Here is a 21132-nt window from a genome sequence, read left to right as displayed (position 1 = left end):
TTTGACCAGCCCCATGAATTATTTCCAACTACAACGTCAATGTTCTTCACCATCGTGCGACACCAGCGCAAGGCTTCCGTGCCGGAAATTGTTGCAGTTGAGTGTATTGCACAAGTAATGGTTGAACGCTATCTGCATCGATTTGGTTTTATCGTTCATGGATTCAAGGGGAAACATGCATCCTCTCCTACCTGGAACCTTCAATAGGTCCGCTACTTCGTCTGGGCTTCGCGCTCTGCGCTCCACCCTTGCGACTTGGTTCGCCGAGTTACCTCGGCTTCATCTCTTGTTCTGCTTCATTCGCTTCGCAGGCTCAGTTGCAACAGCGGGGTGACCGTCGCCATTCCACTGCTTCTACGCTCTCCCGGTCCGACAGGAGCCCGGACGGGAGAAGCGTCAATACGTTAGGACAAACATTGCCGGCCTTCTTCCAAGGCCGAACTGCACACTCACAATTTGCTGTATGCTGGCAACGCTCATCCGAACATGCGGCGCTTGATCTCCGTGCTCAGCATGCGCATCTCCAGCTGAGCGCCGGTCATGAGACCCGAGTTCTCCTGTGCACGGCGGATGAGGTACGGCAGCACCTCGTGGATAGGGCCGTACGGCACGTACTTGAACACCTTGTAGGCGTTGGCGCCGAGCGTGTACGACACGTGGTCGCACATGCCAAGCAGCTGGCCGAAGTACACGCCGCCAGTGGCGCGGTCGATGCCAATGTCCTGCATCTGCTGCACCGTGTTCACCACGGACTGCTCGTTGTGAGACGCCACCATGAAGCTCGCCAGGTGGTTGTGGCGAAGTAGCTTGGCCACCTGCGAGTCGTAGTTGACGTGAGTGTCCTCGATGGTGTCGTGGATCGGGTCGGTGTATCCCTTGTCGCGCGCGCGCTTGCGCTCCTGCACCATGTAGGCACCGCGCACCAGCTTGGCGGCGAAGCGGAACTTCTCGCGGCGAGCGCGCTCCAGGTCGATGTCGATGCGGTCGCTCGACATCTTCAGGTAGCACTGGAACGTGTTGTAGATGACGTCGCCGCCGTCGCGGTTGTACTTGCGCTGCAGGTTGAGCGTGAGGTGATCAATGGCCGGCTGCATGTAGGTCTGCTCGGCGTCCACCATGAGCTTCACGCCGCGCTCAGCCGCGTCGTTAGCCAGCGACTCTAGGCGCGCAATCATGTTGCGCAGCTGCATCTTCTCGTTGTCTGAGAGCGGCTCCTCCTCGATGAACTGTGTCAGCGGGCCCATGGTCAGGTCGAACGGGTCCAGGAAGCTGACCCAGTCGACGTAGTCAATCACGCCGTCCCCAGACGACTGGTCGAGCTCGGCAAAGAGCTGCTGGATCTCCTCCTCACTGGAGTCGACGCCGGCGTTGCGCAGGCCCGCGCTCAGCGTCGGGTAGTCGATCATGCGCTCGAGGTAGCGCGACTTGGCGCGCGAGAGGTTTGGTCCGTCCAGCGTGTGGAACAGCAGCTGCGCCTGGACAATGATGGCAGACATGCGCATGAGCAGCTCCGGCTTGCCCAGCGCCGTGCACTTGATGGCCACGAAGGCGGGCTCACCGGCAGACGCAGACTCACTGGCGTCAATGATGGCGTGGCGTGAGATGGCCGCGTTGGCGTCGCAGGCCGCCTCGCCGTCGTAGGCGTACGTGCGGGCTGACACGAGGTTCTGGTCCACACCATTGAGGTCGCGGGGCTGTTCGACGTCGGCCTCGGCGGCGAAGTCGAGGATGGCGCCGATGCCGGCCGACTCTAGCTTCTGGATCACTGGCCGGATCTCGTTCACGTCCTGGCCCGCGCAGAAGTGACCGAAGAACGTGGAGCGCAGCAGCGCGTCCGTGAACTTGGCGCCCGGGAACTTGTACGACACGTCGAGCAGCTCGCCACTGTGCTGCACGAGTGGGCGAAACTGTGACATAAAGTAGACGGCGTAGGCGCGTACGAGCTCGGGGGTGCTCTTGGTGGCGAAGATGCGCTTCGTGTTGGAGAACTCGGACGCGATAGACGTCTTCTGATCGTGAGCGGCGGGCGAGTGCGCGTGAGGCGCAGCGTGGGCCAGCGCGGCCGTGGGCGCGGCCGACGACGGCCGGGGCGAGGCCTTGGACGAGAAGGCCACGGCCGAGCGCTGCAAGTTGCTGCGGGCCACGGTCGGTTTCGGCAGTCGCGCGGCGTGGCGGAGCATCATCTCGCGAGTGGACGTTGGCTGTGGCTTCTGGTGGTGGGGGCCGCTTGAGCTCCACGAGGCAAGTTGCGATGTGAGCTCGGGAGTGGAGGCCGCAAGCCGTTGGGGCTCGGGCTGGGCGAAAACGATGTGAGCGCCATGTTGAGGAGACGGCAGGTCCTCCCTCCCACTGCCTTTTCCTGTTGCCGTTGAGTGCGACAGACGAGCCGCGTGCGCGACGCTTCGCCAGCCAATGGAAGTTCAAGGAGGGTGACGCTCGGATCGTCAACACCATGCAAGCGCATACCTTTCGTCCAGCATGTTTCTCGCCCTCTTCTCCGGCATATATTTGATGTGTCGCACACCGTCCACGAGAATCTTCCACCTCGCATCGACTGGCCGAGCCACCGATTCCCCCACTTTATATACAAACGCCAAGTTTAGCGTTGAAGGATGTCGACGCCCGAGGTGGATCTGGATGCGCTCCGCGCGAGCGTGACGCGCCAGGGCGCGCAGGTGCGCGAGCTCAAGCAGCAGGGCGCGGCGGCCGAGGCGGTCAAGGCGGCCGTGGATGCGCTCAAGCAGCTCAAGCTGGAGCTGGAGACGCAGACGGCGCTGCAGGGGCCCGCGCTGGACGGGCTCAGTAAGAGCGACAAGAAGGCGCTGGACGACCTGCTGCTGCGCAAGATGTTCGTGGTGCCGAGCTTCGAGATCTACGGTGGCGTGGGCGGCTTCTACGACTTCGGCCCGCCGGCCTGCGCGCTCAAGAGCAACCTGCTGCAGTTCTGGCGCCGCCACTTCGTATTCGCCGACAAGCTGCTGGAGGTCGAGTGCACCAACCTCATGCCCGAGGTGGTGCTGAAGACGTCGGGTCACGTGGACCGCTTCACGGACCTCATGGTCAAGTGCACCAAGTCGGGCGAGTGCTACCGCGCCGACAAGCTGCTGGAGGACCACGTCGAGAACTTCCTGGACAAGCACCCGGACCTGAGCCAGGCCGAGCGCGAGCAGCACGAGATGCACGCCACCATGGCCGAGTCCTACTCGCCCGAGGAGATCCACGCCGTGTTCCAGGAATACGCCATCAAGGCCCCCGGCACGGGCGCCGACCTCAGCTTCCCCATTCCGTTCAACCTCATGTTCAAGTGCGCCATTGGGCCCGAGGGCGGTCTCGTGGGCTACCTGCGTCCCGAGACGGCGCAGGGCATTTTCCTTAACTTCCGCCGGCTCTTGGAGTACAACGCCGGCAAGGTGCCGTTCGGCTGCGCGCAGATCGGCAGCGCCTTCCGGAACGAGATCTCGCCCCGCGCGGGGCTCCTGCGTGTGCGCGAGTTCCAGCAGGCCGAGATCGAGCTCTTCGTGAACCCGAAGGACAAGAGTCACGCCAAGTTCTCGACGGTGAACGACCTGGAGCTGCCGCTGCTCACTAAGACGAACCAGCTCACGCACGGCAAGTCCATCCAGATGACGTGCGGCGCCGCGGTGGAGCAGGGCATCATCGCCAACGAGAGCCTGGCGTACTACCTCGCGCGTACGTACAAGTTCTGCAAGGCGATCGGCATTGACCTGGAGCGTCTGCGTTTCCGTCAGCACCTGGACACAGAGATGGCCCACTACGCCACGGACTGCTGGGACCTGGAGATCAAGCTGAGCTCCGGCTGGGTCGAGTGCGCCGGTCACGCTGACCGCTCGTGCTACGACCTGACGGTGCACGCCAAGAAGAGCAAGGTGGAGATGGTGGGCACGCACAAGTTCGACAAGCCCGAGAAGCGCCAGATTGTGGAGATCAAGCCCAACAAGGGCAAAATGGGCCGCACGTTCAAGGCCGATGTGGCTACGATCCTGGAGGCGCTCGAGACGCTGAAGGACGATGTGCCGCGCGCGCAGGCCTTCGAGGACGAGCTCGCCAGCAAGGGCGAGGCGACGCTTGGCCCGCTGTGCGATGGCAAGCAGTTCACGCTACAGCGCGACATGGTGGCGATCAAGGTCGTGGAAAAAATGGTGAGCGAGGAGAAGTTCGTTCCCTCGGTGATCGAGCCCTCGTTCGGAATTGGCCGCATCCTGACCGCTGTCTTTGAGCACAACTTCTCGACCCGCGAGGGCGACGAGAAGCGCGGCGTGATGTCGTTCTCGCCCCTGATCGCGCCCATCAAGGTGTCGGTGCTGCCGCTGAGCAACAACCCGGCGTTCGAGCCGTTCGCGGCGGAGCTGGAGCACGTGTTCGTGGAGGAGGGTCTGGAGTGCAAGGTGGACACGTCGAGCGTGGCCATCGGCCGCAAGTACGCCCGCGCGGACGAGCTGGGCATCCCGTTCGGCGTCACGATCGACTTCGACACGGTCAAGGAGCGCGTGGTGACGCTGCGCGAGCGCGACTCGACGGCGCAGGTGCGGATCCCCGTGGACGCCATCGGCGCCGAGGTGAACAAGCTGATCAAGGGCAAGGCCACCTGGGAGCAGATGCTCGAGCGCTACCCGAAGGTCGCGGCCACTGCCGAGTAGGTGTAGACCGGATAGATGCACCAGAGTTAGTTGCGGTGCGACGGAGCTGTTCGTAATGCATTGCCTTCTTGCGACTCACTGGCACGCGACTCATTACCGAAGGCATCGTCACGCTGATCGTGGACACCAGCTGTATCTGCGCATCTGCGACTTGTGCAGCGCAGCCTACGAAAGAGCATGCCGCGTTTGGCGCAGTGGCACCTGGCTGCCTCGTCGCCAGTCATGAGATGGATACAGTTTCATTACTGCCTTGACGCCGACAAGATGAGCTCGTGCTCTGCAAACGTGCGTCAACGAGGCGAAGCAAGTCTAATCGAATGTGGGATCGGATGATTAGACCGCCGCGTTCCAAAAAGGTCTGGATAAAACGGATCGGGGGTCTTCTAATCATCGTTCGGGTTTCGGATATGAAGAGGCCGCCACGCGCGAAGAGCTGGCCGTGCTCTCGGTGGAGGTCGCCCTGACGTGGCGCTCGCTTGTCCGCTTGAAGCAGAACTGATTGGACGCGGGCGCCTCGCCGCCGCCACTGGACCGCAGGGCAATCTGGGCCGACGCAGCTTGCGTTTGCTCGGTGGTTGGCCGCTACGCAGGGGCCGACGGTCCTACCCGAGAGGGAGCGCGAAGGTGTTCAGCTAGCACGAGCCCAGGGGCCATGAATCAGTCGGGAACTTGCTGGGCACTTGGCAGAGAGCGACTTCGCACTCAGAGTTCGGTGACGAGGTTTGGACTGTTTGCCCCTGGCTAATGTGGTTCCGCATGTGCAAATGGAGAGCACCAATGCTATGTACGAGTGGCTCGAGCACGATTCCAGCCACCCCTGCAGTCGTATCTGGCATTGCTGGCGTGCGCGAAAGCATTCCCGAATTTTTGCTTTCTGCAATGACGACATTTCGAGAGCAGAGAATAAAAAATGTCGTGTCCTTGGAGAATCTCGGTGGAGAATCTGCATCTCGGTGTGAACAATTGCTGGGTCCAATGTTGGAATAGCCCGGAAATCGATGCACCTGGGTGTGGAAGCAGAAAGCGGTTCTCGTTTTGATCTCGTTCGAGGCGTGCTAACTATGGATTCATTTGCCCTGTTGTGTCGCTGCTCCGTCAAGTTGGCCTGAGCTGTATAAATGTGAATCACGAATGGATTTCGCCTTGCGTTCACGATTAATGCGACCCAAGCAAGTACGTAGGTTTGTGCTGGTAACGTTATTGAAAAGATAATCAGGTAAGGATTTCATGCTAAAATGAACGAGCCCGACATGCCCTTACCGGTAAACGAGAACCATGGCAATTCGAATGGCTTGAATTCATCGGATACATTTCGCTGGCTTCATACTCATTGGTGAAGAAGGCCTCCATCATTTTTATCGCGGAACGAGGAAGAAAAATCATTCACGTCGCGCAACTTCGCGCAAAGAAGTCCATGTTTGCAGTTCTGCGTCAGCTTTCGATGCAGCGTAGTTAGCGATTTGGCAGCTACTGAACACCAAGTCCGTCAGACGGCGTCCAAAAGCGTTTTAAACTCGCACTCTGTTGGGTGAACGCCACGGGACTTCAAAACGTGAGAACATGGTCCTAGATATATACCAACAGCATGTGAACCACGAAAAGGAAGAGCAAATGCATTGCTACTCCAGTATAACTTGTTTTCATAAGTTAGCACAACGTTTTGCTGACACAACCGAGAGAGCCGAGCGTCTCGCTAGAGCTCAACGCTAAAGGAGATCGGTTCCCCAGTACCGTTCAAGCTCAGCTCATAGGTGCTTGAATTGAGCTGTGCCACCTCAAACACACCTTCCGTTCCTTCTGGCGCGGTGATGGTCACGCAAAGCAGCGTATCGACGAGCTCCCAGGCAGCACTGATAGAGCCGTACGGGGTGCTCACAGTAGCGTTCGCGCTCTTGATGTCCAGTCCTGACGCCAACGGATTCACGATCCAGCGGCGGAATCCAAACTCCACGGGGCGAATACCTGCCACGTAGTTTGTCAACGCGTACGTGGGAGCTCCGCCCCACGGGTGGCTCAACGACGTGAACTCTTGGAGGCCCGGCTCCAGCGACTGCGAGACGTACTCCCAGCTAGCGCCGGATCGGTACAACTCGTTCGAGACCATGGCGTCCCAGAGGTTGTCGAGCAAGAAGACAGCCTCGTCCGTGTGCCCAGTTTGTAAGAGCGCGTCGAGCAAGAACCCGTTTGTGTTTGGCGAGATGTAGGTCGTGTTGTCCGTGGCACTCGTGTCGAGATATCCAGGGCCTCGACGAAGGTTTTCTAGGCTCTTGACACTGAGAGCGACTTGCGTCTCGTTGGCCACGCCAGACGTAATGGCAAACGCAGTGGCCGAGACCCCATAGATCTCGGGTGTCGAAGCATCGACGACGTAGTTGCCCAGCGTATCATTCCAGAGTAGTGAGTTGACAGCAGTTTTGATGCTGGCAGCGACTTCCACCCACTCGTTGGCAGAGTCTGTATCTCCTACAGCTTCAGCCACCTTTGCCATGCCTTGGAGGCACTGCACGCTGGCAGCATTTACAGCGGTACCAGTACCTGAGCCAAGAAACACCACTGCGTATTTTGTAACATTGAACTGCCTTGGCAGCTTACGAGCCAAGCGGTAGCGTTGCTTAGCGACCCCCAGTTGGCTTTCGCGAACTCCACATCATCGTAATACTCCATGTAGGACACGAATCCGATCAGCCCCAAGATATCGTAGTCCGGGAAGTTGAAATACGCGTCATCCGTGCCTGCGTTCACCATGAAGATCCCAGGCGTGGGCATCGGGGTCTCGTACGTCATAACCATCAGACCCGGGTACTGTCCGTTGGAGGCCTGGTAATCAAACAGGTATTCCCAAGTGCCCGTGATCTGCTCGGGCTTCGAGTTAGCCACTCCCATGATGCGCCTCGTGTGGTAGAAGTCACCGAGCCAAATGTACCGGTCGCGTTTAGCGCCATCCAGACACGCGGCGTACGTATTGGTTTGCACGCCGAATTCAGGCAGCACCACGGTATCGTCCGTCATCGGGTTGTAGTACAGCACATTCGATGAATCGCCCAAGCTTTTAGCGGTGACGTTCCGCACGAACGATGCCTGGTCCTGCCAGCCACCAAAGCCAATGGCACCCGCACCAGTCGTCGAGTAACCTTGAGAAGAGAGCTGAGTCTCGCTGTAGCCAAGGTCGGATATCGTGACATTCAGCACTTGCTGGCCGTCGAGCCACAGGACCAAATTGCCTGCGGTCGAGTTCACAGCGAGCTTGACTGGATACCAAACGTGCTCCTTCACATTGAACGGCACGTCGTAATTTCCCAGCACATAACTTGTCATGCTCGACGCGTTGACGAAGTCGAAACCGTAGTCGAGGGTCACCGTATTGGCTGGGAACAGTGTCGAGTTGACATTCACATAGGTCGAGTCCACGGGATACTCCGACGACAAATGGAACATGAGAGATCCTCGGTTCCCTGCTACGTCATAGCCGACGTAAAAGGCAACACCCGCACGGATGATCTTCGTCTCGAACTCAAGCATGTAGTCGCTCAAGTTCCAGGTTTTGTACGACACGCCAGGACGTGTCCCTGGTACAAAAGTGCCATTCTCTTCGGACGAACTCCAAGAGGACACCTGGCTGCCCGCATCCAAGCACGCCGCACTCACTGCGCGAGCGCCAAGGCTCCAAATCTCGTTGTACTTGGCGTTCGAGCTCGAAAACGTGCCGGGGAGAGTGGACAGATCGTCGATCACCTCCACTGAAGCCTGCAGACCCACAGCTTCGAACGTTACCGAGTCGCCACTCAACAAGCGCAGGGTTTGCCAGCGCTGACCTGGTTGACTCAGCATAGATGCCACCGTCACGCCGACTTGCTCCTCGGTAAAACGGTGGGTCTCCACGCGACGAGAATTGGCGACAGCCGTGGCGAATTGAGAGGGGCCATCCGAGAAGTTAGTTGAGAGCGCCGGGAACTGCTCTGAGTACTTGACTTCGACGTCAACAGGTGTGTTGGAGACGGCAGACACCACGAAGTATGGGAGTCCTGCGACCTCGTATTCGTAGTCAAGAGTGGCGATGGGGTCGTCGGCAGTGAGCGTGAAGCCATTTGCATATGCACCGGATCCCATTGTCGGTGCGGAGCCCACCGCAATCTTCTTGGGCGTGAAGACTCCATAGTCATTTCCTGCTTCCACTGAGCTGCTAGCGTAGATTGCCACCAGCGCTAGAACGACAGAGACCAGTCCACGCATCGCGTTCGAAGTACTGCGTCGACGTGATGCACGCTCGTTCGATCCAAATGGAAATTGAGATGCAGCGAAGCTTGGGACGAAATCAAGTTGCTGGGCAACTCTGAGGCGGTTGAAGTACCAGTAAGCAAATCTCGTTTGCGGTTCGCTGGAGCTGTCACTATGAGCTGATCAAGTTGCAGTTACTTTATGGCAAACGCAATGCAAAACAAGAGAATCATCTGAGCCCCCTGACAAAGGGCACTTGCAGAGAGCATCCGCTCAAAGTAACTTGGAAATGCTTGTTGACTTGCCAAAACCCGCGAAGACGCTGGCTGCATTTTGGACTGAAGCAAGATGGTGAAAGCTATGATAGGCATCATCAGTTGCAGCGAATGGCTAAAGTTCAACAGCCCATCTTGATTTCTGCTTAGATTGCTTGGAAGTCACGGTCAGATGTCGTTGAAGTTATAGTATAACTGTTGTACCAACGGAGCTACGGTCTAATTGCTCGCTCGGTTGTTCGGTCAAACAACAAACCTACAGTGTATCGAAATGTATGCCGTGTTGTCTTCACTTCCTGTATAAGCTTAAAACGTATTGGTACGCTCGCAATCGGATAGTTCAGCAAGTGTAAATTCATTTCGCTCAAAGTTGAACGGTGATCGAGGTGCTTCCACCAGTGCCGACGAGATGCTGTTCGTAGATGCCAATTGGGGAACTAGGCTGGGCGACTTCAAAAGTGCCGTCAGTTCCCACCGGTGCAGTGATGGTCACGCTGAGCTGGTTGTCAACAAGCTCCCAGGAAGCCGACAGATCTCCATACGGAGTGCTCACCGTGGCGCTGGCGCTGGTCGTGTTCAGGCCAGTGACCAGCGGGTTCACGACCCAGCGGCGGAAGCCGAACTCGGCGGGGCGAATGCCCGCCACGTAGTTCGTGAGTGCGTAGGTAGGAGCTCCACCCCAAGGGTGGCTCAGCGAGGTGAAGAGATCAATCCCCGGTTCCAGCGACTGCGCTACGTACTCCCAACTTGCGCCGGAACGATACAACTCGTTGGAGATCATAGCGTCCCAGAGGTTGTCCAGCAGGAAGACGGCCTGATCAGTGTATCCGTGCTGCAGCAGAGCGTCAAGAAGGAACCCGTTCGTGTTCGGTGAGATCGCGGTCGTATTGGCAGTCTCACTCGTGTCGAGATAACCAGGACCTTGACGAAGACCTTCGAGGCCTTCCACACACAGCTTGATTTGCGTCTCGTTCGCCACGCCGGAAGTGAGTGCGAACGCGATAGCCGAGACGCCGTACACATCCGGCGTCGACAAGTCCAAGGCGTAGTTGCCTAGCGTATCGTTCCAGAGAAGATCGTTGATTGCAGTCTTGACAGAGGCAGCCCCTTCGACCCACGCGTCGGCAGATTCCCAGTCGCCAACAGCACGAGCGACACGGGCCATTCCGTTGAGGCACTGTACCGCAGCAGTATTAACAGCCGCTCCAGCCCCAGTTCCGAGGAACACGACCTCGTACTTCGTAAGATCGATAAGCCCGTTACCGCCCTGACAGCTTAGAAGCCACGTCATTGCGCGAGTAAACTGCTCCCAGTGCGCCTCGACAAATGCGACGTCATCGTAGTAGTCCATGTAAGATTCCAAACCGATGAGACCGAGGATCACGTAGTCTGGGAAGTAGTAGACGGCGTCACTTGTGTCGCCATTGTATAGGAAGACCTCCGGCGTGGGCATCGGTGTCTGGTACGAAATGGGAATGAAGCCGGGGAGCTGACCGTAGTCAGCTTGGTAGTCGAACAGGAACTCCCAGGTGCCCGCGATCTGCTCGGGCTTTGAGTTGGCCACGCCCATGATGCGCGTCGTGTGGTAGAAGTCACCAAGCCAAATGTAGCGATCACGCTTGGCGCCATCCAGGCATGCGCCGTAGGTGTTAGTTTGGCCGCCAAATTCCGGCACCACCACGCTCTTGTCCGTCATCGGGTTCGAGTAGAGCACCTCGGACGAGTCGGTCAGACTGGTGGCAACCACATTTCGCACGAAAGACGCCTGGTCCTGCCAGCCGCCGAAGCCGATGGCACCTTCACCACGAGAAGCCCAACCGTAGAAGGAGAGCTGGGAATCCGTGAACCCCATCTCGGTCAACACGATGTCGAACACCTGCTGTCCGTCGATGGAGAAGGTGATGTTGCCGGCTGAGGAGTTGACACGGATCTCAACGGGGTACCAGGCGTTCTCCTTCACACTGAACGGCACGTTGTACTGACCCAGGATGTAGCTCGTTACACTCGTGGCATTGGCAAAGTCGTAGCCGTAAGCGAGAGTCGCCGTGTTGGCAGGGAAGAGCGTGGTGTTGGTGTTCGAGTAGGTCGTGTCGTCCGGGTACTCGGATGCCAAGTGGATCTGAACGCCGTCACGGTTGCCCGCGAGGTCGTACGCGATCGTGTAGCCTGCACCACCGCGGATGATCTGCGACTCGAACGTGAGCACGTAGTCGGTCAAGTTTGACGTTTTGTACGAGATGCCGGGGCGTGTACCAGGCACGAAGGTGCCGTTCTCTTCAGAGGAGCTCCAGGACGGCACCTGGCTGCCTGCATCCACGCAGGCTGCAGTCACAGCACGAGCACCCAGTTTCCAAATATCGTCGTACTTGGCATTGGAGCTGGAGAACTTGCCTGGCAGGGTGGTCAGGTCGTCGATGACCTCCACGGATGCCTGCAAGCCGACTGTCTCGAATGTGACGGAGTCGCCAGTCAATAGACGCAGTGTCTGCCATCGCTCACCGGGTTGGCTGAGCATGGAGGTGGTTGTGGCGCCGACCTCGTTCTCTGTGAAGCGGTGAGTCTCCACACGACGCGAGTTGGCGGTGGACGTGGAGAACTGGGATGGGCCATCCGAGTAGTTGAGCGAGAGAGCCGGGAATTGCTCCGCGTACTTGACCTCGACTTCCACGGGCCCGTTGGAGACGGAGGAGACCACGAAGTACGGCAGTCCTGCCACTTCATAGTCATAGTCCAGCGTGGCCAGCGGCTCATCTGGAGTGAGCGCGAAACCACCCGAGTAGGGTAGGCCGTCCTTCGACGGCGAGGAGCCCAGTGCAATCTTCTTGGGGGTGAAGACGCCGTACTTGTCGAGGTTGTCGGCAACACACACGGCGGCCAGTGCCGGTGCCAGCATTAGTGCGACGCTGGAGATGCGCATAGTACTCGGATGTCGCGAGACGGACTTGCTCGTTGGTCGACGAAATCGAAACTGATCCTATCAATGAAGCGGTGAATCGTGCATGAACTCGGCATGCTGGTGCTTTGGCAAGCGCATTATACCAACTTTGCTGTAGTCGTCGACGGTGTTTATGCTTGAAGATGAGAGCTCTGTACCACAGTTGATGAGAACAGACTACAACAGCAACATTTGCTCTGTTAATCTATAAGGGCATGTGCCATGCATATTTTAGTTTTCCTTGCTTGATGGAAGACAGCTACCACTTATTATGCTGTGAAAATGGTTGAAGTCCAACTTGCCATTTCTCTTTTCCTGCGGCACGATTTCCACTAAGCTACAACGCATCTGAATGTCTAGCAAGGGTTTATATTGGTGAACGCATTAGATATCTGACAAACTAGTTGACGGTCGGGTTCGCAGCGGCGCGTTTGCGGCGCTTCGTAACCGCGGCGGCGAGCTCCTTTAGTACGGTCACCGTGTCGTCCCAGTTGATGCACGCGTCCGTGATGCTCTTGCCGTAGACGAGCTTGGACGGGTCGTCGCCGAGCGACTGGTTGCCTTCGACAATGTTCGACTCGATCATGACGCCCATTACGTTAGTGTTGCCCTCTACCACAATACCGGCCAAGTAGCTGGCCACCTTGGGCTGGTTGGCGTGCAGCTTGCGAGAGTTGCCGTGCGAGCAGTCCACCATGATCTTGGAAGGTTGCTTGGCCTTAACCAGCAGATCCGCAGCCTCGTCAATGAACTTTTGCTCGTAGTTGGGGCCGCTCGATCCTCCACGCAGGATCACGTGGCAGTCCTTGTTACCCTTGGTGCGCACGATGGACGCCAAGCCATGCTCGTTCAGACCCAAGAAGTTGTGGGGCTGCGATGACGCCACAGCAGCGTCTACCGCCACCTTGGCGTTGCCACCGGTGCCGTTCTTGAAGCCCACCGGCATCGACAGACCACTGGTGAGCTCACGGTGCAGCTGCGACTCGGTAGTGCGCGCACCGATGGCTCCCCACGAAATGAGGTCGGAGGTGAATTGCGGCGAGATGGTGTCCAGGAATTCGAGGCTCACGGGCACTCCCAGGGCGTTCACGTCCAGCAGCAGCTTGCGGGCAATTCTGATGCCCTTGTTGATATTGAAGGACTGGTCCAGGTCCGGGTCGTTGATCAGGCCCTTCCAGCCGACGGTGGTGCGGGGCTTCTCGAAGTACGTGCGCATGATGACCAGCAGCTCGCCGTCCAGTTCGTCGGCCAGCACCTTAAGGCGTTTGGCGTAGTCCATGGCGGCGTCCACGTCGTGGATGGAGCACGGGCCCACAATCACCACGAGGCGGTCGTCCTGGCCGTGCAGGACGCGAGACACGGCGTCGCGCGTGGCGTCCACGAGCTCGTGCACCTCGGGGGTCACGGGCAGCTCCTCCAACACGCAGGCGGGCGGCACCAGCGGTTTGATGGCCAGCACGTTGCGGTCTCCCAGGCGCTGGCGCTTGTGAGCGGGCTCAGTCTCGGGCTCGGGGTGCGGCTGTGTGCTCGGCATGATGACAGTTGGATCGACTTGACAGGCACGAGGCAAATTCAGGAATGACAACTTCGATGTGCGGTTTGACAGCGTCACCACAAGAAAATGTCCACCAGTGTTTGGTTGACAGTGCCCCCGGGGGGATAAATCGCTACAGTTAAGTGCGAGTGTTTTTGCTGTTTGAGATTCTTGGAGGAGAACAGATCGAGATTTTGCCGCTACAAGCAACTCTCATTGAGGTTGACCGGTATCTACCTCACCTAGGGGGGTACGCCTGGAAATGCGTCTGAGGTGCCGATGGCAGCGATCCATGAAAATCAGTACTTAAAAGTACTGGTATGATGGACATTGAAAATGGTCGAAGGAGGGATCCGTCATCGCGGCGATCGAGCTGCTTCGTGCACCGAAACTGCTGCGTGGAGCTGTTGATGGTACGTTGGCCGAGTGCGTGCACTAAGGTTTCTGGCAGAGGCATTCACAGGTTTGAATTCTGGTGCTCTGATACAGCTCGGTTCTGTGCAGAGTACTCAAAAAGTACAAATTTATCATGCAGCTCGCGTGGCCCAATGGATACGGCGCTGCCCTCCTAAGGCAGAGATTGCGGGTTCAAGTCCCGCCGTGAGTATACTTTTTCGAGCAAATCCTGCTGCCTTTTGCTTGCGGGGTGTTTGAATCACGCCGGAAACGACGCCTGCTGCGGCCTATTGGCCCAACAGAAAGAAAAACTACTACGTAGTACGTAGCAGTCGCGTTCACGAAGCGATTCAGCCAGACTTTGATTGGTTACCAGTGCTCGGCTAACGTTTGTTTCATCGTGTACGTCTCGGAAACGTTCGCAACCTTAAAATGCCGTTTGTATTATTAAATACTGAGTCAGAGCTTTCAGAATTCGGCAAATGTCATTATATCACAAGTGATTGCCCTCTTGGTAGCTTAGTTAGACTCGCAACCTTTAGATACAAGTTGTCTGGATGCAACTAAGGGCCTAGTCTCGCGTTCATATTGTGCAGCGCGCATTAAAACTCCCCCATGATGGTTTTATGGCATGACCGCAGAAGATGTAGCCACCTTTCGAGCAGTGGCCCGGGGTTACTAAATAGTAGCTCCGGGTCACAATTGCGGTAAAGACACGAACTACAAAATGATAATATTAGAGGTAACAGGTCATCAGTACATAGAACTATTTTAACTACTAATGTATCTATTTAACAAGTATTCTATTGTTGATAGATACTCTCTATGAGGCACATCAGATATCGCGGGGCCGATCCCCGGGACGTACGTCAGTCATTTCGTGTTTGAGCAATTAGCGGTGCTCGTCACTTCAGAATCCGCTCGCGTGCGCACACGTAGCCGCCGCCGCCTCAACCTACCACACACAATGAGCACCTTTGGCCGCTTCTTCCGCGTCACAACCTTTGGCGAGTCGCACTGCAAGGGCGTGGGCTGCATCGTGGACGGCGTGCCCCCGTCGCTTGCGCTCACGGAGGCTGACATCCAGCCACAGCTCACGCGCCGCCGCCCCGGCCAGAGCAAGCTCACGACCCCTCGCGACGAGAAGGACCTGGTGACCATCATGAGCGGCACTGAGAAGGGCTTCACGCTCGGTACGCCGCTGGCGCTCTTCGTGCCCAATGAGAACGTGCGCCCCAAGGATTACAAGGAGATGGACGCCGTGCCCCGCCCGGGCCACGCCGACTACACGTACCAGATGAAGTACGGCACGCGCGCCAGCAGCGGCGGCGGCCGCGCCAGCGCCCGGGAGACTATTGGCCGCGTGGCATCTGGCGCCGTGGCCGAGAAATGGCTCAAGCAGCAGTTCGGCACGTCCATCGTGTGCTGGGTGAGCTCCATCGGCACGGTCGACATGCCACGCGAGCTACTTAACGACCCCAAGAAGGCCGTCTACACCCGCGAGGATGTGGACACGATCGGCTCCATCCGCATCCTGCGCGACCCTGCCAAGTGGACCAAGGTGAACGACGCGGCCGAGCAGCTCGAGAACGACAAGGCGTACGACGCCGAGTTCGTCAAGGCCGGGGACGACCTCACGACGCCCGCCTACATCGACGCGGAGAAGATCGTGTACAACCGCAACGGTGGCGTTGTGTCTGCCCCGGAGAACCTGGACGCGTGGCTTACGGACGACCTGATCCCCGTGCGTTGCCCGCACCCGCCGTCGGCTTGCGCCATGTCCACCGTCGTTCGCACCATGAAGGCGGACGAGGACTCCACCGGCGGAGTCGTCACGTGCGTGATCCGCAACGCGCCTGTGGGCCTGGGCGAGCCGTGCTTCGACAAGATGCAGGCCGTGCTGGCGCACGCCATGATGTCCATCCCAGCTACCAAGGGCTTCGAGATCGGCTCGGGTTTCTCGGGCACCAGCAAGCGCGGCTCGGAGCACAACGATCCCTTCTGTGCGGGTTCGGACTCGTCGCACCCGGAGAAGCTGGGCGTGACCAAGAACGACGCTGGTGGTGTGCTAGGCGGTATCACGAGCGGCGCCGACATCTACTTCCGTGTGGCCATCAAGCCCGTGTCGACCATCGGTCGTGCGCAGCCTACTGTCGACTATGACGGCAAGGACACTGTCCTGGAGGCCAAGGGCCGCCACGACCCGTGTGTGCTGCCTCGCGTCGTGCCTCTTGTGGAGTCCATGGCAGCGCTCGCCATCGCCGATGCCGCCATGATCCAGCTCGCTCGTGATGGCAGCAAGCAGGATGAGCCCGCCCAGAAGAAGCGCAAGCTGTAAGAAGGCAGTGGCGGTAGTAACGCACGTACGAGGCAACCTCGCCGCGAAAGCGAGTTCTTCTGCGTAGATACAACATAGATAAAGCTCCTCGAGCGAATTCAAAAGCAGTTTTCATTATCATAGTTATGCAAGATGCATGCCCCTCTCCTTTTCTGTAGAGTACTTCTTGCTAGCAGTGCAGTAGTAGCTTGAGTCGTGATCGTGTTGCACAGCACACCACAGCTTGGCTACCTCACCTCTAGCTACACAAGCAAGCTTTTCACAACGCTGCGTGGAGATACGCAGCTGCGATAGTTGGTGCTCTCCACTTCCCTCCCTTTAACCTCGTCTCGATCGCTGCGCCAGCAACATCCAGCCTTGCTCTCTCCGCACCCAACCTTGTGAATTGATCGGTCGACACGCTTGGCGTACATTTGAGACTCTCACGTGAACTCCCTTCGCAATGAAGAGGCGGAGAGATGCGACGGACATGCTTTTATCATGGCAAGCAGTTCACCTATCGATGCTTGACGCAGTAAACACGACAACGAAATGCTTGCCCCTGCCGCTCAACGGTATCCCCAGCGTATTTCCTCTCAAGACAACATGATCCTTCATCGTTCCGTCGATGGCGCACGCTAGCAACAAGCTAAATAAGCGAAGACTGATTGCTCAGCACCCAGACGATATTCGAGGCCTTGGTGTCCACGCGTGTCTTGTCCCCCTTCATGAAGGCAAGGCCAGACTGACGAATGAACGCTTTTCCTTCCTTGCCTACAAGCTTGAGCTCGTCTCGAATATACTGGACTGAGATAGTTGGTCGATAACTACAACAAACAGACCACACAGAAAATGTTAGAAGCAAACACCAGATAGGGAGATAGATAACGTCGCTCAACTTACGCTTTGCACATTGCTCGAAGTGCGCCAAGTCGGATCGCGGGGACCATCACGTCCATCAGGTAACCTGCCATATTCGGAGCATCTACATAGAGTTTGAAAAAACGATGGTAATCATTCATAGCAACCGCCTGGCGCACGGCCAGAGCGTGAGCGATCGCCGGATCGCCGCGCAGCTTGGGTGTTACCATGCCCAGCACGTGATACATGCCAAGCTGCCCTGCATTCGAGTCACCCTTCTTCGACTGCAGAGACACGTACACACAATACAAAATGCGGTACGCGAGGAACTCCAGCGCCTCGCCTGGAATCAGTTTCTCATACAGCTCGTGTAGCTGCGTCTGGCACTGGTTGAACTCGTTGATATCACCGGACTCGAGTGCCACCCGCGCGTGGGCTTCGTACACAGATACCGTAAACTCGTTCTTGATATGCTGTACTGTGCAGTCCTGGCGGATGGACTTGAGCTGGCTACAGGCATAAATATAATCGTGGTCACCCTTCTTCCACTTCGACTTGACGAGTTCCAGCGCCTTGTGCAGCACTGGTTCGGGTCGTACCGTCGACGGATGCGGGGGAGAGGTTAATCGCAAGTATTCCTTTTCAACGGTCTGACTAGTACCTTTAATGACCATGGCTGCGAGGTCCAGGTCTCCGTCCAGCGTCAGTACCTGTAGTTTCTTGGTATCCACCTCAGGCGTCACCAAACTCTTGAGTTCCTGCTGGGTCATATGGAATCGCTGTCTCCTCTGATTCTTGCGGTGCAGGTCAGCGTCGCCAATCTCAAAACCGTCATGTTTCCTCTTGTTCTTCTTGTTCTTCTTGGCAGAGGGCTCTTTGAACGGAACGAAAGCCTGATTCGGCTGAAAACTACTGCTACTAGGTGAAGAAGCAACCCTATGGCCCGCCCCTGCCATGGGTCCCCCCATGCCGATCTTGGACTGCATGGCCGCTGTCGGCATGTCTCCCACGAGCACTGGCAGCGGCTCGGCCGCCCAGTTCCTGGTCCACAAATTGTTGGCCATGATGGCGTTGGTGATCATCTCTTTGAGCGAGTTCTGGGTAATGGCCTGGTCTGCCGCGCCCTTGCAGCGAGCGAACGCCCGCTTCACATAGTTATGCAACGTATCGGGCCACTTGGCGTTGCCTCCCATGGGTGAAGCAGCAGCAGTGGGCGTCGGCATCGGCTCTGCAAAGGCTCCAGGAGGCCCCGTAAAGTTTCTGGGGGGCGGGCCACGAGCTGCAGGACTGATATTAAATCTCACAGGGGGCGGGGCCGAGGCCTGACCACTGCTCCATTGCCATTGGGACGTGGAGGGAGGAGACGGCGCCTGGCTACGGGGCGGCGGCCGCATCAGATGCGGCGGTCCGCGGCCATTGAACGCGAACTGCGGCGGGGGACGGCCGAAGTTGGTCGTTAAATGTGGGGGTCGTGGGGGCGGTGGCCCGCGAGGAGGCCCGTTGAACATGCCGGGGCGAGGCGGCGGCGGAGCTCCGTGCGGGAAGAACTGCGGCGTCTGAGAAGGCGCGGGAACGTTAGACGGCGACGCGTAGAACGACGAGTAGCCGGCGAAGCGCGCGGCGGCGGCGGCTGCAGCCTGTTTGGCGGCCAGACCTCCGCTCTGCGTGGCCACGTGCGGCGGGTTGGACGTCATCTTCCTCCTTCCAGGAGCGTTAGTTGTAATTCTGGACGGTGGGGGGAAAGAACTCCGTTTGAGTGACAGAGGTTCAGAAAAGTGACGTGTGTTTCATTGGTGGATAATGCCCAGTTTAATCCAATGATATTGAACGGACGACTCGATGGTGCAAACCCCCACAATTCCAAGCCTTGCAAGATGATGACGACGATTGTCCGCCGAGTTGCCCGCGGCGCCGTGCGCGGCAGCCAGCGCGCGGTTGCTGCGCGTACCATGCAGTACGTCGCTCCTTCGATTGCGTCGCGCCGCCTGTTCTCCGCCAAGAGCGAGGACGACTCGCACTCGGACTTCCAGCCGCAGTTCCACGCCGCCAAGTCCTCGGAGAAGGACGAGATCCTCAAGATGATCGAGAGCCACGTGCAGACGTACCCGGTGATGCTCTACATGAAGGGAACGCCCTCGGCCCCGCAGTGCGGCTTCAGTATGCAGGTGGTGCGCATTTTGCACGCGCAGGGCGTGAGCTTCGACAGCGTCAACGTGCTGGACCACCCGGAGATCCGCGAAGGCGTCAAGGAGTTCTCGTACGTAGCTGCTACCGGTAGGAGGTGATAGACAAGGGGAGATAGTGTACTGACTTGTGTTGGTGGTTGATGTAGCCAATGGCCGACCATCCCGCAGCTCTACGTGAAGGGCGAGTTCGTGGGCGGCTGCGACATCATCACGGACATGAGCAAGTCGGGCGAGCTGGCAGAGCTGCTGGCGGAATTCAAGAAGAACTAGACACAGACGAGCTATTGGGATGGAGTAAAGAGAAGAGGGTGGTGAGGTAGTGAGATGTCTAGCTCATGAATCAATTTCCTAGTGTACGAGTTGCTGCCATGAACATACTCAATGGAATAGCAATGTAACCATACGCTGCTTCGTGTTTTGTTCCTTGCATTGCGTTGCCTTCACTCGCCAACGCCCGCCCGAATGGGACACTTTGGACTGGACGCAAATCGAGGTCTTCGCATCACCGGAATATGAGTGGGGAGGAAGTGGACTCGTTGGACGTCTACATGGCGTCTCTGGAGCTGCCGTCGGGCGACAACTCCACGTCAATGGCGCAGGCACGAGCTGAGCGTGATGCTGGTCGCGCTGCTGGTCGCGCTGCTGGTCGAGATGGGCGCACTGCAGTCGTGAAGAACCGACGCTACCGGAGACTGCAGCAGCTACTGGAGGAGACGGCTCAGGAGGACCGGTACTTCTCGGATGCGATGATGCAGCAACGCAGTCCTGCACTCTTCCACTTCTATCTGGGGCAGTATCGCGGCCTAGAGAGCGGCGCCCCACCCGGGGAGAAGACATTATCCTCCTTCCTGATGGACACTTGCCAACGCAGCGAAATGGAAGCTCGACGGGTGGCGGAGCAAGAAACTTGGGGGCCATTCAGGACTGAGGACGAGAAGCAGGAACAGAGTCGACTGCAGCGCTTGTATGAAGAAGTTACCGTTGAAGAGGAAGAGGAGGAAGAAGATGACGAGGAGGATCCGACGGTCCACAGTATGGACGAACGGCGCCAACAACTCGTCGAGATTATGAGTACCAGGTTCCTAAATGGGGAAGATGCTGAGTACGTGAACTATGCAGAGATCGACGCTGATGAGACCCTGGACGACTTCGACGAAATGCAGCGAGATGCAGAAGACCGCTATTTCGCGGACGAAGCTGGTGTCGCCAGCTGATTAATGCTCGTCAATTGATGCAGCCAACCCCACATGGTCCTAATGAAGTATTTGCGGCAGACAGCTTGCACTTAGACGAGCTATTCTTACGCAGCTGGAATTGGTTGCATGCACTGCATTCAACATGTATTTATGTCGAGCGCTCTAGGCACAAATTTGAGAGGGAGGCATTGCTGCGCTCTAGTTTTCTGAACGATAACAACGCTTGATGGGAAAGGTTGTGTAGACCTACGTCTTCTGAACTGGTCAACTCACGCGTCTTGGTGACCAGGCACATCGAGGGCGAAGCAGGATGCATCGTGCTGAGAGATCGAGCAGTAATATCTGCCGAACTCGAGAAGTGGAAAAAGCTCAGGAGCTTCACCGAAAGAAAATCGATGGTGTTAAATCGTACCTGTGCGGCAAGATCCCCAAGCCAGCTGTGTCACGATCATCTACCTCTTTTCGTCTGAGACCGGCACGATCCATGACGGGAAGCTTTTCGTCTGTGGGGGGAGAGCCGCCGTTGAGTGCCGGCACATCCTTGGCAAATTCAGGACCA

The 21132-nt window shown here is 57.7% G+C and overlaps 9 protein-coding genes across 9 annotated transcripts; 4 read left to right on the top strand and 5 right to left on the bottom strand.

The window, feature by feature from the left end:
- Positions 1–476: 476 nt before the first annotated feature.
- On the bottom strand, positions 477–2183 carry KRP23_6905 (Proline dehydrogenase 1, mitochondrial; the record flags this gene model as incomplete). The annotated part of the gene is made up of 1 exon (XM_067892151.1): positions 477–2183. The coding sequence occupies one exon, from the start codon at positions 2181–2183 to the stop codon at positions 477–479; it is 1707 nt and encodes a 568-aa protein (XP_067744059.1).
- A 429-nt stretch (positions 2184–2612) lies between these two features.
- Positions 2613–4658, top strand: KRP23_6904 (Glycine--tRNA ligase; the record flags this gene model as incomplete). The annotated part of the gene is made up of 1 exon (XM_067892150.1): positions 2613–4658. One exon carries the CDS (start codon positions 2613–2615, stop codon positions 4656–4658), a length of 2046 nt encoding a protein of 681 aa, XP_067744058.1.
- Positions 4659–6351: 1693 nt separating this feature from the next.
- Positions 6352–8888, bottom strand: KRP23_6903 (uncharacterized protein; the record flags this gene model as incomplete). The annotated part of the gene is made up of 2 exons (XM_067892148.1): positions 6352–7165; positions 7228–8888. 2 exons carry the CDS (start codon positions 8886–8888, stop codon positions 6352–6354), a joined length of 2475 nt encoding a protein of 824 aa, XP_067744057.1.
- Positions 8889–9512: 624 nt separating this feature from the next.
- Positions 9513–12065, bottom strand: KRP23_6902 (uncharacterized protein; the record flags this gene model as incomplete). The annotated part of the gene is made up of 1 exon (XM_067892147.1): positions 9513–12065. The coding sequence occupies one exon, from the start codon at positions 12063–12065 to the stop codon at positions 9513–9515; it is 2553 nt and encodes an 850-aa protein (XP_067744056.1).
- Positions 12066–12483: 418 nt separating this feature from the next.
- KRP23_6901 (Phospho-2-dehydro-3-deoxyheptonate aldolase, tyrosine-inhibited) lies at positions 12484–13617 on the bottom strand (the record flags this gene model as incomplete). Its single annotated transcript, XM_067892146.1, has 1 exon — positions 12484–13617. One exon carries the CDS (start codon positions 13615–13617, stop codon positions 12484–12486), a length of 1134 nt encoding a protein of 377 aa, XP_067744055.1.
- Positions 13618–14980: 1363 nt separating this feature from the next.
- KRP23_6900 (Chorismate synthase) lies at positions 14981–16351 on the top strand (the record flags this gene model as incomplete). The annotated part of the gene is made up of 1 exon (XM_067892145.1): positions 14981–16351. The coding sequence occupies one exon, from the start codon at positions 14981–14983 to the stop codon at positions 16349–16351; it is 1371 nt and encodes a 456-aa protein (XP_067744054.1).
- Positions 16352–16979: 628 nt separating this feature from the next.
- On the bottom strand, positions 16980–18885 carry KRP23_6899 (Leukocyte receptor cluster member 8; the record flags this gene model as incomplete). Its single annotated transcript, XM_067892144.1, has 2 exons — positions 16980–17157; positions 17234–18885. 2 exons carry the CDS (start codon positions 18883–18885, stop codon positions 16980–16982), a joined length of 1830 nt encoding a protein of 609 aa, XP_067744053.1.
- Positions 18886–19065: 180 nt separating this feature from the next.
- On the top strand, positions 19066–19647 carry KRP23_6898 (Monothiol glutaredoxin-5, mitochondrial; the record flags this gene model as incomplete). The annotated part of the gene is made up of 2 exons (XM_067892143.1): positions 19066–19448; positions 19524–19647. 2 exons carry the CDS (start codon positions 19066–19068, stop codon positions 19645–19647), a joined length of 507 nt encoding a protein of 168 aa, XP_067744052.1.
- A 242-nt stretch (positions 19648–19889) lies between these two features.
- KRP23_6897 (uncharacterized protein) lies at positions 19890–20591 on the top strand (the record flags this gene model as incomplete). The annotated part of the gene is made up of 1 exon (XM_067892142.1): positions 19890–20591. The coding sequence occupies one exon, from the start codon at positions 19890–19892 to the stop codon at positions 20589–20591; it is 702 nt and encodes a 233-aa protein (XP_067744051.1).
- Between the last annotated feature and the right edge of the window lie 541 nt (positions 20592–21132).

Source organism: Phytophthora ramorum, assembly GCF_020800215.1.
Source record: "Phytophthora ramorum isolate Pr-102 chromosome Unknown Phyram_PR-102_s0006, whole genome shotgun sequence".
Lineage (NCBI taxonomy): Eukaryota > Oomycota > Peronosporomycetes > Peronosporales > Peronosporaceae > Phytophthora > Phytophthora ramorum.
Note: the sequence above shows the minus strand (reverse complement) of the source record. Positions and strands in the feature narration are given on the sequence as shown.